This window comes from Neomonachus schauinslandi, chromosome 14 (genome assembly GCF_002201575.2).
Source record: "Neomonachus schauinslandi chromosome 14, ASM220157v2, whole genome shotgun sequence".
Lineage (NCBI taxonomy): Eukaryota > Metazoa > Chordata > Mammalia > Carnivora > Phocidae > Neomonachus > Neomonachus schauinslandi.
Window position 1 is genome coordinate 78,378,767 of NC_058416.1, and position 14,775 is coordinate 78,393,541.

At 45.3% G+C, this 14,775-nt stretch overlaps 1 protein-coding gene across 1 annotated transcript in view; it reads left to right on the forward strand.

Annotated features, from left to right (window-relative positions):
• The first annotated feature begins 860 nt into the window (after positions 1–860).
• The window catches only part of KSR2 (kinase suppressor of ras 2), a 400,684-nt gene continuing 386,769 nt past the window's right edge, over positions 861–14,775 (forward strand). Inside the window, exon 1 of the mRNA XM_044921136.1 lies at positions 861–1,072. Within this exon, the coding sequence (XP_044777071.1) occupies positions 893–1,072 (180 nt within the window). The 5' untranslated portion in view covers positions 861–892. The remainder of the gene's footprint in view (positions 1,073–14,775) is intronic.

Sequence of the window (14,775 nt, forward strand, 5' to 3'; positions counted from 1 at the left end):
GCGGGCAGGTGCGCGAGCCTGCGCGCGCCGCGGCCGCCTCCTCCGGCGGGTCCCTGGCGCGCCGGGCCGGGGCGGCTGCGCGCACGGCGCCGCTCCACCAACCCGCTCCCCGCAGGTCCCTCGCTCGCTCTCCATCCCTCGCCGGCGCTCGCTCGCTCCCCCCCGCCCTTTGATTGACAGGCAAGATGTCGGTGCGGAGCGAGGCAGGAGCGAATGCAGCAGCCGTCAGCCCCGGAGCCCGGCGGCGGCAGCAGCAGCGCGAGGAGGAGACAGCAGCCAGCCGCAGTCGCCGCCGCAGCCGCGGGAGCAATGCGGACAGCATCTTGAGGACGCGCTAAAGCACCCCAAACGGTGGACGATGCCGTGTCACTGCAACTGGGAGGGGGGCAAAGCAGATTTTTTTTGACATAAAAGCCAGCCAGCCAAAAATATATACATTTGTCCTTCACGGAGCCGGTGTGTAAAGAGTGAGCGCTGTTTGCCCTCGCCTCCTCCTCTCCTCTCCTCCTCCTCCCCTCCTCCTCCTCCTCCTCTCTTTTTCCTCCTCCTCCTCCCCCCCCCCTCCTCCCTAAGTGTACAGACAGCATCACATCACCTGGTTTGCTTCTGAGAAACAGCATCCCTCCTTTTCAGGGACCAGAGACTCAGAGAGAGGAGACATTCTAATGGAGTCTGCTTGATACCCCGAAATAAAATAATAAATTTTGGCTCTTGTCGCCTCCTCCCACCCCACCCCCTCAACCCTGTGTGAGATGTTGGGTTTCTTCTTCATGAGACATTGTTGAGAAGTCGCAGTGGCTGGAGAGCGTAGGGGGTAGACTACCTCTACTTCCCCCCCCCCTTTTTTCTCTCTGGGAGGAGGAGGAGGGGAAGGGGGCTTGCCGAGCAAGCGATGGATGAGGAAAACATGACGAAAAGCGAGGAGCAGCAACCTCTGAGTTTGCAAAAAGCCTTACAGCAGTGTGAGTTGGTCCAAAACATGATAGACCTGAGCATCTCCAACCTGGAAGGGCTTAGGACCAAATGTGCCACCTCCAACGACCTCACACAAAAAGAGATCCGGACCCTGGAGGTAGGTGTTGCCTGGGGGGGGGGGGGGGGGGGAAGCAATCTTTCCTTCCCTCTCCTTGTTCCCCACCACCCCCTTTCCTTTGATTCTGTTTGTTGGGGGACGGGAGGGTGTGGGAGGGTAGCAAGGTGGGCACGATTTGGTTTTCTGTGATTTATCTTCTTTGCAAAGCCTGCTCTGGTTGTCCCTTTACTGTACCGCTGTCGTCTACGCTTGGCTGGGTGGTGGTAGTAGTAGTAGTAATTGTGATTCCTTATGTATTATTATTCTTGCGGCTGTTATTATCATTCGCTTCCTCTCCGAGGAGTGAGTTCTCTCTTTTTTCCGCTTGTGGATTTGTTTATATGCCACGGGGGCTTGTGTGCTGGGTAAGGCATTAAGGCGCTGCAGAGAACCCACGTGACCTTGCGCATTCTGCAGGTGGTCAAAAGGTGGTTTTTGCTCGCAGAATGGGACTGCCTATAAATATAGACCTCTTCTGCCCTCGGCCTCCTTTCCAGCCCCGCTTTTGCCCCTTGGATTTTGTTTTTGTTTTTGTTTTAGTTCAGTGGTATACATGTCAGGAGGCAAGATGCAAAAAAAAAAAATCCCCATTGAGCTCCCCGTTTCCAATCAAACCGTTTGATGCAGGGAGCTGTTGCAGGCCTGAAACGTGTAAAAAGATAACAGAAAATATGCCTGGATCAGCACACGCAAGTGCTGTGGGAAAATACTCTTGAATCTTGGTGGGAAGGCGAGGAGAGGGGTCCCGGGAGGAGTCATCTCTGGCGAGTTGTGACAGTCTCCAACAGAACTTAAGGGGGAGTTTGAAGCAGTTTTGGGGGGTGGGTTGGATGCAAAGTTACTCAGAAAGAAGAGGGCAGAAATTATTTCTTCTAAAGGCCATTTGGTCAAAGGAGGAAGGTTTCAGGAGCTTCTGAAAATGTCTGGTGTGCACGTAATCATTGGGCATCCACGTTGTTGGAAACATCTGAAGGGTTCCACTCACTTCTTCCTCAAAGCAGCTGTACACATGGCTTGATTAAATTTGGGAACTCCCATTAGCTGGCATTTGCTGAGGGTGGTGGCTGTGGGACTGGGAGCGAAGGAAAGGGGTTCTCCCTCTGGTGAAGTGGGCATGTGTGGTGCTGGGAAGTTCCCTCTGTTTCCAGCCCAGGAGTTTCCAAGGCCTGAACTCTTTGGTCCCTGCTGAATCTTTGAGCCCTGTGCCCTGGTTCCAGCCTGGATAAGTACCACTCTCTGATTCACTTTAAAGTCTTTTTTTTCTCTTCCATGATTTTAACTTTGGCTGCTTGTCAGCACACAAGGTCATCAGTTTGAAAGTGGAGTATGTTTGTGTGTGTGTGTGTGTGTGTGTGTAATATGCTGTTTGCTACCCTAGAATACATGTGCTCCTGTCATGTGGGAAAATGATCCTCAGAAGTGAAATAAAATAAGTGTCAAGAGGTATAAGGAGTGGGAACTCTGTTGGGAGGCCAAGTATTTTCTTTCTCAGAGCTTTAGGGGAATAGTCTAGGCTAGGATTTGTTGCTGGAAGAGAAAGGGTGGGATGCCCTGGCCCAGCCTTCTGTCTCTGCATGAGCAGGGCCCAAAGTAAGATTCTGTTCAGGACTGTAGGCAGTGAATAAATAAGTAACCCAAAGGGCTACCTGAGTCCTCTTCTGGTCCTTTGAGTCAGGAGTCCCAAGTGCACGTTCGTGTATTCCTGTGTAAGTTCCTCTGGTTTTCTTTTCAAATCTTTTCAACATGGCCCATCCTCTGATAGCTCCTTGGATGATGGTGATGGTCAGAGTGGACTCTGGACTCCGTGGCTTCATTCCTGCCCAGTGGTTTTCTTTGAAAACCGGGGGATGGAGTTGCAAGAGGTTGCAGTTACTCGCAGTGCATCTGGTGGTTAGTTTCCTGGTCCCAGGATGCCACAGAGCATGCCCAACAACCACTTCACGCATATTGCACAGGGATGGGTCTCCAGCAGTCATGCCAGTCTATGCTTCTTGGGGCCCTGGGGCAAGGGTAGGCCACTAAGGAAGGGCTGGTAACTCCAGGTGCAGCCAAGTCCTGCTGAACCTTGCCTAAGCATTGGACCGAGGTTCTTTATCCCCCAAACTGTCACATTTTGTATATCAAAACCGCCCGAGGGAGCTTATTAAAAATGTGCATTCTCAGCCTCTAACCCCAGAGGTTCTAATTCAGGTGGGACTGGGCAGAGTGGGGAGAGAGGGGGAAGGCCCAGGGATCTGCATTTAAGAAACATTCAAGGTATTTCTGATGTATGTTTTCACATCGACACTCTGAGAAATACCCACCTATTAGGAGATAGGGGGCATATTTCTGCAATTTGATGGTGAGAATTCCCTGCTCACAAGCACTGAAGTAAGCAGTATATTGAACAGACCATCCCTGAAAACCGTGAAAATAAGCAAAATTTAGTAGCATGCATATGACTCCATGGGAACAAAAATATACAGAATGGACTGAGCCTTGCAGAAGTGTCCTGCATGATTAGGGAGACAAGGCTAATAATATAGGTGGGAAATAATGATCAAGTCCAAACAGCAAATGATATGGGAGGGCAGCATGTGGGTCTTTGAAGAATATGTTTAAACTGCATGAAATGGAAAATTCAACCACAGTGTTCAAGTGAACAGTGGCTTCTTTTCCTCGTGTAGCAACAAGTCTGGAGAGAGAGGGCTGCTTGAGTTGGTTCAACTGAGATAGTAACATCGGGGCTGATGTCTCTTTGAGTTCTCAGTGGCCTCTTTCTAATGGTTGCAAGATGGCTCTTGAAGCTTTAGCCATCACACCCAGGTTCAAGGCAGGGATGAGGGGGACCAGGTGAGGAGTGTGCAGGGATAAAGAGTTCATGTCTTTGTTTCGCTTCCCCAGAATACCTCCTGCTACCTACAGTGCAGATGATGTTTAAGTATGTCATCTTGGCCAAAACTTGGTCAGGTGGCAATGCTGGGAGCTGGGGAAGTAGGAGCACCATTGTGAGTGGTTTAGGTGGGTCATGGTCCATTGCCTCGGTTGACTTGTTGTCGCTGCATACACATTCAGGGTTCTGCTGGCATGGAAGAGAGCAGGAAGGAATATTGGGTGGACAGCCAGCAACATTGGCCATGGCATGTTATCAGGAGGCATTTGGCAGAGAAGAAAGACCATGAGCTTTGGAGTTAGACCAATACAGTTTTAAATTGTAGCTTTTCTACTTAACTTTATCTTGGGCTAGTGATTTAAATTTTCTGACCCATGGTTTAATTTTTGGCAAAATGGCAAGAAAAGAATAACATTACCTACTTCAGTGGTTATGAGGATTGAAAGGACATTTTCAAGGGTCTCGTGCTATCTCTAGCACAGCCCGTGGGGGCTGAATAAATGATAGTTATGATGATGATGTGGTTAGCATTACGTGGTGTGGCATAGATGACAGGGAAGGGAACAGCTTAGATCAGAGGGAGAGAGGGAAGAGTTTGAGCAGCATTTCCAAAGTATGTTCTGTGCAACCCTAGTTCTGTGGGCTATTAGCATTTTTCATTCTTCCAACAAGAAATCCAGGCACTGTACTGGATGCTGGTGGTCAACAAGTACTCTGAAGACAAGATGAATTCCTTGGTTGATACGTCTGAGAAAGGTTGCGTTAAACAAAGGGAAACAGAGACTTCTCAGAGCCTTTACTATACCAAATATGGGCATGGTGACTCCAAGAGAGGGTAGAGACCTTTTCCCAAGGATATTCCCTTGGGATTGATGTTCCATAGAATACACCCAGGGAAACATTTGGCAGAGCAGTTAGGGTAGCTTTCTTGGTTGGGGAGCTGGGGACCCTGGGTGGAGAGAAGGATGGGGAGGGCTTAGATCACAGCAGGTTGGGAGAGCCTGCTTGGCAAGAACAGCCAACCAGCTAAAGGCATTTCATGCCAGTTCGTGCCTTTGTGGGGCCGCAGAGAGACCAGTTGGTCCAGAATGGAGAGTACCTGATAGAGTGTCATAGGAAATGAATTTAGGTCACAAACTCTTGAGATCTGACTAAGGACAAGGGAGTGAGACTGACAAAGTTTCACTCCTTTGAGGAAGGAGGTAGAAGTCTTCAAAGGTTTCGGAGTGAATATGATAAAAATTTGTTTAAAGGTTAGTCCCAACTTGATATAATTTTCACATGTCCTAGAAACATTCTTTTCTTTTCTTTTTTTTAAGATTTTATTTATTTATTTGACAGAGAAAGACACAGCAAGAGCGGGAACACAGGCAGGGGGAGTGGGAGAGGGAGAAGCAGGGTTTCTGCTGAGCAGGGAGCCTGATGCGGGGCTCGATCCCAGGACCTTGGGATCACGACCTGAGCCGAAGGCAGACACTTAACTACTGAGCCACCCAGGTGCACCGAAACATTATTTTCTATTGATTTTTTTTTTGACATTTAAAAATGTAAAAACTATTCTGAGGTTTTGGGCCTTACAAAAAACAGGTGGTGGGTCAGATTTGGCCCATGGTTGATAACTAGTTTGCTGATCTCTGATCCATAGGGTGGAGCTATGGTAACCCCCCCCCCAAAAAAAACCAAAATAAAACCAAAATAGGATGGGAAAAAGGGAGGATCATGGCATGATCAGCAAAGGCCCCCTCAAGGAGGTTTTACTGACTTGAGGAAGCAAGCCAAGACCTATCTGGGGAATGCACCAGGAAGAGGGAACAGCAGATGCAAATTTCTTGGGTGAGAATGTGCTTGGCATGTTATTAGAACAGCAAGGAGACCACTGTGGTTGGAGTGGAGTGAGTGGGTGGGGAAGGGGTGAGGGGCACCATGGGAGACAGAGGCAGGTACCTGGTCATAGAGGGCTTTGATAAGATACTTGGATTTTATTCTAAGTGTGAACAGGGAGGTGACTGATTTATGTTTTTAAAAGATCCTTCTGATTGCTGCAGGGAAAATAGACTGTAGGGGGTAAGAATGGGAGCAGGGAGACAATTTGGGAGGTTAGTGTGGAAACCAAAGCCAGGAGTGACTGTGCTCTTGACTGTTACACTGGTTGAGGGGATGGGGCAGGTGGCTGGATCCAGAAGGTCAGGTGCACAGGAGGTGCTCGTGAATTGGATATGGGGAAAATAAAGGATGGAGGATTATTCCTGGGGTGTTTGGCTTAAGAACCGAGTGAATGGTGGTTCCTTGATTTGAAATGTGAGGACTAGAGGTGGAGTAGGTTGGGCTTGACAGTTCCGTCCTGTTTGGATATGTTCCATGTGTCAAGTAGACAGCTGGGTATTTGAACCTACAACTCTGAGGAAGGCTAGAGATACACAATGCACTTAATATGTCAGGAACATCTCATATTATTAAATATTTTTAGTGGCTATGGAATTTTACATGGATGTACCATAATTTAACAAATCCTACTGTCAGATGTGTATGTTTATAACTTTCCATTATTATAAGTAATACCGTTGTAGACATCCTTGTGGTCTGAAGCAGTCCTTCAATTCCAGGGGAATTGCTGAATCTAAGGATATGCAAAGTTTCAGAACTCATGACAGGTTTTGCCAAATTACCCTTCACCGGCCATGTGAAAAGGGCCTGTTTTCCCCTATCCTCAGTATGAGTTTATGCTTTTTTTTTAAAGATTTATCCACTTATTTTTATTTATTAAAAATTTATTAAAATCCACTTACTTGAGAGAGAGAGAGGGGGGAGAGAGAGAGAGGAGGGGGCAGAGGGAGAGGGAGAGAGAATCTCAAGCAGACTCCCCACTGAGGGTGGAGCCTGATGTGGGGCTCAATCCCACAACCCATGAGGTCAGGACCTGAGCTGAAACCAGATGCTTAACCAGCTGAGCCACCCGGGCGCCCCTGGGTTTATGCTTTATTTTATTTTTTGGTTGCCTATGTTTTGATGACTGAGAGCTCAGGGTTAAGGAGGCAATTGCCTCAGGTTAGAATCTTATCTTTCCTGTTTCTAGTTGGGAAGGGTCTGGGGACTTGTGGACCCAAGAGGAGTACTTGGTTTTCTACATGAAGCAGCCAGCCTGTGAAGACCTAGCCTCACCCTTCTGCCTTGTTCTCATAAAGATATGGTGGGGTGTGGTCTCACAACTCTGAGTCAGTGGAGAAAATTATTTCTGAAGGGTTCTCTCTCCCCTCTGGGTTTTTGGAGTGGATTCTGTTATACTTCTTCCTCCAATGGGTAGAAAATTGGGGAGTCTTTCTCCTCCCCCAGAGAATCAGTCATTTTCTGGGCTCCCACCCACTGGGCTCCTACTGTTGGGATCTGGCCTTTGTCCTCACCCTCAGAGTGCCACTCTGGAGCTGGGGAATGGGGAAGTGTTGAGAAGCTGAGGAAGACAAGGGACACATGGCAGCTGGGATGGAGGATGGAGAAACCGAGGGATGGGGAGGAGAAAGTCAAAGCAGAGAATCATTGTCTGCAGGGATTCTATGACCCCTGTAACACTTCTCCAGTGGGCAGTGACTGCAACAGTGGTTGTTCCTGTTTTGCAAGTGAGTTTACTGAGGTTCGGAGTCACTGATTTGTCCCAAACTGGAGGCTAAGACAGCCGCAGAGCCAGGAAGAGGTTTCCTGCTGTATTTTGGGCTCCCCAAAAGGTGGCATAGCCTAGAAGGGAAGAAAGGAAGACAAGAGCAACTAGAAGGCAAAGGGGACTTGCAGGTGATCATGGTGAGGTGGTTGGAGGTGACAACTCTTGGGTTAATGAGAACCAGCATGGTGGCATACTCTGTCACTCAGATACTTTCGTTTCATGGGTGGTTTTTATAGATGAAAGCTATCGGGGAGAAATGTAGAACCAATGGAGACAAAGCAGGACATCCACAGAGACAAGGAAGGATGAGAAAAAGAGAAGGAAGCAGACTCAGAATGTCCAGCCACTTGTCACCTTGGTTATTGACCAGTTGAAGCGTGGTGACTTCTGACTGAAATGTGCTGTTGGTATCAAATACACACCAGGTTCTGAACTCTTAGTATGAAGAAGAGAATATAAAATATCTCATTAATCATGTTTTATATTGACAACATGCTGCCATGATGTTATTTCAGACAGATTGGGTTAAATGAAATCTGTTAAAATTAATTTCACCTGTATCTTACTACTCCCCCTGCCCCCCCGAGGCTACTAGAAAATTTTAAATGACACAGGTGGCTCACTGTATATTTCAGCTGGACAGTGTGGCTTTTGGCCATTGAGGTGATTTCTCTGTTTTGCCATAATAGAAATCTTGTTCTTGGTACAGACTGAGACTATGCCCCCCACCCCGAGGAGTTACTAGGAAGCCATTTTTTAAAGCAGTGGGTGTGTTGCGGTGAGATGAAGACTCAGAAATAATAACTTAATTGAGTCTCTAGAAATTTTCGTGGATGCTTAAAGCAGTATAACCTAGTGATTAGGTAGGCTTGGGATCTGCCATAAGATTGCTTGGATTCCAGTCTGAGTTCAATATATACTAGCTAAGTAACCTTGGGCAAATGAGCTCTTCTTTCTGAGCTTCAGTTTCCTTGCTTATAAAGTTAGGATCATGCTGATTACATGGAATTGTGCATTAAGGAACTGAGCTGGGTGCTTGGCACATGGCAAATGCTTACAGCATTCCCCCCCAGTAGGTTGGCATGGGGAGGTTAGGGCATCTCAGCCTTCCAGGGGGTGCCATCCTTGGGTGTATCATTCATTTATTCAGTGAATCTAACTGAGCACCCAATGTGTGAGAGCAAGGTGTGAGAAGAAACCCATAGAAGCCTTCAATGGGGGCGCCTGGGTGGCTCAGTTGGTTAAGCGACTGCCTTCGGCTCAGGTCATGATCCTGGAGTCCCTGGATCGAGTCCCGCATCGGGCTCCCTGCTCGGCAGGGAGCCTGCTTCTGCCTCTGACCCTCCCCCCTCTCATGTGCTCTCTCTCATTCTCTCTGTCTCAAATAAATAAATAAAACCTTAAAAAAAAAGAAGCCTTCAATGGGATAATGGCACACCTGCTGGGCTGCAGGTGACGTAAGTGAACAAGATTCTGATACTAGGTCTGGATCTTTGAATTCTCCCACAGATGACTCACTTCCCATCAGTGCCTGGCAGGCTTTAGTCTTTAAACCATGTGCTCATCACAACTCTAAGTTGGATAACAGTTCTGGGGTTAGGTCTTGTAGCTCCTGAACTTCTCTTAAGCTTATGTGGTAGAAAGAACCGTGGTATCCAATTGCTTGAAAACTGTATCATCTCAAGGCAGGAGGACCCTTAAGAGGTTGGCTAGGCTTACCTCTTGGCCAGTGTCCAGCTTTGGCATGGTGATGTGGGGTGAGGCAGCCTTGTAAGGCAGCCTTTAAAAAAATCCTTTTTTTAATGGTGGTAAAATAGACATCACATATAATTTATCATTATAACCATTTTAAAGTGTGCAACTCGGTGGCATGAAATATATTCACAGTGTTGTGCAACCATCATCACTATGTACCTGCAGAACCTTTTCATCATCCCAGATAGAAATTCTGTACCAATGAAAACAATAACTCTCCCCAGCTGCATGGTAACCTCCATTTCCTGTCTGTATGAATTTGACTATTCGAGGAAGGTTCATCCACGTTGTAGCAGGTGTCAGTGCTTCATTACTTTTTATGGTTGACTAATATTCCATTGTACGTAGAGACCACATTTTGTTTATCCAGTCATCTATTGATAGACACTTGAGTCATTTCCGCCTTTTGACTATGGTGAATAATGCGGCTTATAAACATTGATGTATAAGTATCCATTTGAGTCCCTGCTTTGAATTCTTTTGGGTATATATCTAGGAGTGGAATTGCTGGGTCATATGGTGATTCTATGTTTAATTTTTTAAAAAGATTTATTTATTTTAGAGAGGCAGTGCGTGGGTGCAGGTGTGAGCATGGTGGGGAGGGGTAGAGGGAGAGGGAGAGAGGATCTCAGGCGACTCCCTGCTGAGCACAGAGCCCGACGTGGGGTTTGATCTCACGACCCTGAGATCATGACCTGAGCTGAAACCAAGAGTCGGATGCTCAACTAACTGCATCACCCAGGTGCCTCTCTATGTTTAATTTTTGGAGGAACTGCTATACAATTTTCCACAGTGGCTGCACCATTTTATATTTCCACTGATAATGTACCAGAGTTCCAATTTCCCTAAATCCTTGCCTATACCTTCTATTTTCTCAAATTAAAAAAATTATTTTTTAAATTATAGCTATCTTACTGGGTATGAAGTGGTATCTCATTGTGGTTTTGATTTATAATTCACTAATGACATTAGGCATCTTCATGTGCATATTGGCCATTTGTATATCTTCTTTGGAAAAATGTCTATTCAAGTTCTTTCACAAGACAGCCCTTTGGTTTGGGTGAGTTATAATGGTTAGAATTATTCTCCTTCTGTTGAGTTGGATCTGCTCTCTGATGACTTCTAGCCTTTGACTCTACTCTCTGGAGCAGAGGGAATGAAGCCACTCCTTATTTTGGCTGAAAAAAAAAACAGTCTCAAGAAGAGTCTGCATCTAGATCTGGAACCCACCAGGTAGAGACATGAGAGAGCTGGGCCCACAGACCCCTGACAAGTCTCTGACCCAAATTTGGCAGCCACCACTTCCCTGCTCTGTTCTGTGTTAGTTCAATTACAGAATTCCAGAATCTGGGGTCATTGGCAATGGCAAATTTCCCTTTTCCTGTACATCTCTCCTAGTCAGAGTATCATGCTGCTCAGAAGTAGTCATGAATGTTTCCCCATGTGCTCAGCCCCATGGTGTTTGGGCAGGGTTGGGCAGCTTGGACTCAAGCAATGAGGCAAATAGGTATAAAAAAGAACTCATCAATCAAGTGGGACATCCCACTGGGGCTTTGTTTTTATTAGGAGGCAGAGCAAGTTTATTTTATTTTATTTTTTAAAGATTGATTGATTGAAGAGACAGAGACAGAGAGAGAGAGGAGAGGAACCCAGGGAGAGGGAGAGAGAGAATCCCAAGCAGACTCCACGCCCAGTGCAGAGTCTATTGTGGGGCTTGATCTCATGACCCTGAGATCATGACCTGAGCAGAAACCAGGAGTTGCACACTCAACTGACTGAGCCACCCAGGCGCCCCAGGAGGCAGAACAAGTTTAGATGCCACTTTTTATATTTTTACCTTTATCTGGCTTGGAGAAACAGTGCTTTGTGATAAACCCTAAAAGCAGTATTATTATTTTCATATGTTGCTAAATTTAATCCATAAATATTTTGCTAAGGAATTTTGAGTCTGTGTTCATGAAGAATATCACCTGTGGTTTCCTTTCTTGTACCATCTTTGTTTCAGTATTAGGGTAACACTGGCCTCATAAAATGAGTTGGGAAGCGTCCCTTCCCCTTCTGTTTTCTGGAAGACATCGTGCGCACAATTGGTGTTATTTCATCTTCACATGTGTTGAATGCTGATAGAATTTAGCAGTAAAACTATCCGGACCTCGAGATTATTATTGCTATTTTTTGTGCATGGAAATTTTTTAACTACAAATCCAATTTTAAAAATGTATTCTTGGGGAATTTTGGTAGTTTGTGGCTTTTAAGGAATTGGTACATTTTATCTAAATTAATTTACATGCCTAGAGTGCTTATGGTATTCCCTTACTATCCTTTCAGTGTCTGTGGGATCCTTCATCCCTGATGTTGGTAATACGTGTTTTTTTCTCTTTGACTCTTTGCCAGTCTGGCTAGGGGTTTATCAGTTTTATTTGTTTTTTCAGAAAACCAGGTTTGGGCTTCATTTATTTTCTCTGTTTTTCTGTTTTCACTTTGACTGGTTTTTGTTTTCATTATTATTCCCTTCCGCTTACTCTGGGTTTATTTTGCTCTTCTTTTTCTGTTTTCTTGAGATAGATGCTTAGATTGTTGATTTGAGATCTTTCTCCTTTTCTAAGTATTTTTCATCACAAATTTCCCTTGAAGGACTACTTTAACAGCATCCCACAAATTTTGATTATATTGATTATATTTTCATTTCTTTTGTTTCTTCCTCTTTGATGCATGCATTCTTTAGACACGTGTTAATTCCCAAGCATTGTGGTTATTTTCTGGTTTAATTTGCTTAGGGTCCATGAGCACATTTTATATAGTTTCAATTATTTTAAAATGCTTATGACCCAGAATATCTTCCCTCTTGGTGAACGTAACATGCGTCCTTGAAAAGAATGCGTGTTCTGCTTTTGACAGGTGCAGTGTTGTATAACCGTCAATTAGATCCAATTGGTTGATGGTATTGTTGAGACCCTCTATATCCTTGCCGATTTTCTCTCAAATTGTTTTATTGATTACACAGAGAGGAGTGTTGATAGCTCCTATTATCATTGTGGATTTGTCCAATTCTCCTTGCAGATCCATCAGTTTTTGCTTCATGTACTTTGAGTTGTTTTGTTAAGTGTATACACATTTGGGATGGTTATTTTCTTAGTGACTTGACCTTTTTTCATTATGTAAAGTTACTATTCATTCCTGGTACTTTTCCTTGCTGTGAAAACTACTTCTCTGATATTAATACAGCCACCCCAGCTTTTACTTTTTTAGATTTCTAAAAAATTGAGGTAGGGGCGCCTGGGTGGCTCAGTCGTTAGGCGTCTGCCTTCGGCTCAGGTCATGATCCCAGGGTCCTGGGATCGAGCCCCGCATTGGGCTCCCTGCTCCGCGGAGAGCCTGCTTCTCCCTCTCCTGCTCCCCCTGCTTGTGTTCCTGCTCTCACTATCTCTCTCTGTCAAATAAATAAATAAAATCTTTAAAAGATAAATAAATAAAAAAAAATAAAAAGTTGAGGTAAAATTCACGTACATAAAATTTCCCACGTTAACTACTTTACAGTATGCAATGGAATGGTTTTTGGTATATGCTTCATGTTGTACAGCCATCACCCTTATCTAATTCTAGAACGTTTCCATCATCACAAACACACACACAAATACCTGTACAAGCACACCTCGACGATACTGCGGGTTCAGTTCCAGACCACTGCAATAAAGTGAATATTGCAATAAAGTGGGTCGAATGATTTTTTGGGTTTCCCAGCGCACTTAAAAGTTATGTTTACACTACACTGTAGTCTGTTAAGTGTGCAACAGCATCATGTCTAAAAGAGCAATGTGCATATCTTAATTTAAAAAATCCTTTATTGCTAAAATATGCTAACCATCATCTGAGCTTTCAGCAAGTCATCATCTTTTTGCTGGTGGAGGGTCTTGCCTCCATGCTCACGGCTGCTGACTGATAGGTTGGTGGTTGCTGAAGGTTGAGGGAGCTGTAGCAATGATGAAGTTTGCTGCATTGATTGACTCATCCTTTCATGAAAGATTTTTTTGGTAGCAGGCGATGGTGTTTGATAGCATTTTACCCACGGTAGAACTTCTTTCAAAATTGGAGTCTGTCCTCTCCAGCCCTGCTGCTGCTTTATCGACTGAGTGTGTGGAACGTTCTGAGTGCTTTGTCGTCGTGTCAACAGTCTTCACAGCATCCTCACCAGGAGTAGATTCCATCTCCAGACACCACCTTCTCTGCTCATCCACGAGAAGCAACTCCTCATCTATTTAAGTTTTATCATGAGTTTCTAGCAATTCAGTCCCATCTTCAGGTTGTACATCTAATTCTAGTTCTCTTGCTATTTCCACCCCATCTGCAGCTACTTCCTCCACTGAAGTCTTGGACCCCTCCAAGTCCTCCACGAAGGTTGGAATCAACTTCTTCCAAACTCCCATTTATGTTGATATTTTTACCTCTTCCCACAAATCACAAATGTTCTTAATGGCATCTAGAATGGTAAATTCCTTCCAGAAGGTTTTTGATTTATTTTTCCTAGATCGATCAGAGGAACCACTGTCTATGGCAGCTATAGCTTTAGAAAATGTATTTTTTTTTTTCTTTCTTTTCTTTCTTTCTTTTTTTTTTAAGTAGGCTCCATGCCCAGCGTGGAGCCCAGTGCGGGTCTTGAACTCATGACCGTGAGATCAAGACCTGAGCCAAGATCAAGACTCCAGACACTCAACCAACTGAGCCACCCAGGTGCCCTACAGAATCTATGTAGGTCTTAAATAATAAGGCCTGAAAGTTGAAATGACTCCTTGGTCCCCGGGCTGCAGAATGGATGTTGTGTTAGCAGGCATGAAAACAACATTAATCTCGTACATCTCCACTCCATCAGAGCTCTCGGGTGACCAGGTGCATTGCCAATGAGCAGTGATATTCTGAAAGGCATCTTTTTTTTCTGAGCAGCAGGTCTCAACAGCTGGCTTGAAATATTCAGGGAGTCTTGTTGTAAACAGATGCGCTGTCACCCAGGCATTGTTGATCCATTTACAGAGCATGGGCGGAGTAGATTTAGCATCATGCTTCAGGGCCCTAGGATTTTCAGAATGGTAGGTGGCTTCCACTCAGAGACACCAGCTGCATTAGCCCCTCACAAGAGAGTCAGCCTGTCCTTTGCAGCTTGGAAGCCAGGCACTGACTTCTCCTCTCTAGCTACCAAAGTCCTACATGGCATCTTCCTCTGATAGTAGGCTCTTACATCGACACTGAAAATCTGTTGTTGGGCGTGGCCACCTTCATGGATGATCTTAGCTGGGTCTTCTGGAGAGCTTGGTGCAGCTTCTACATGAGCACCTACTGCTTCACCTTGCACTTCTGTGTTATGGAGATGGCTTCTTTCTTTAAATCTCATGGACCAACCTCTGCTAGCTTCAGATGTTTCTTCTGCAGCCT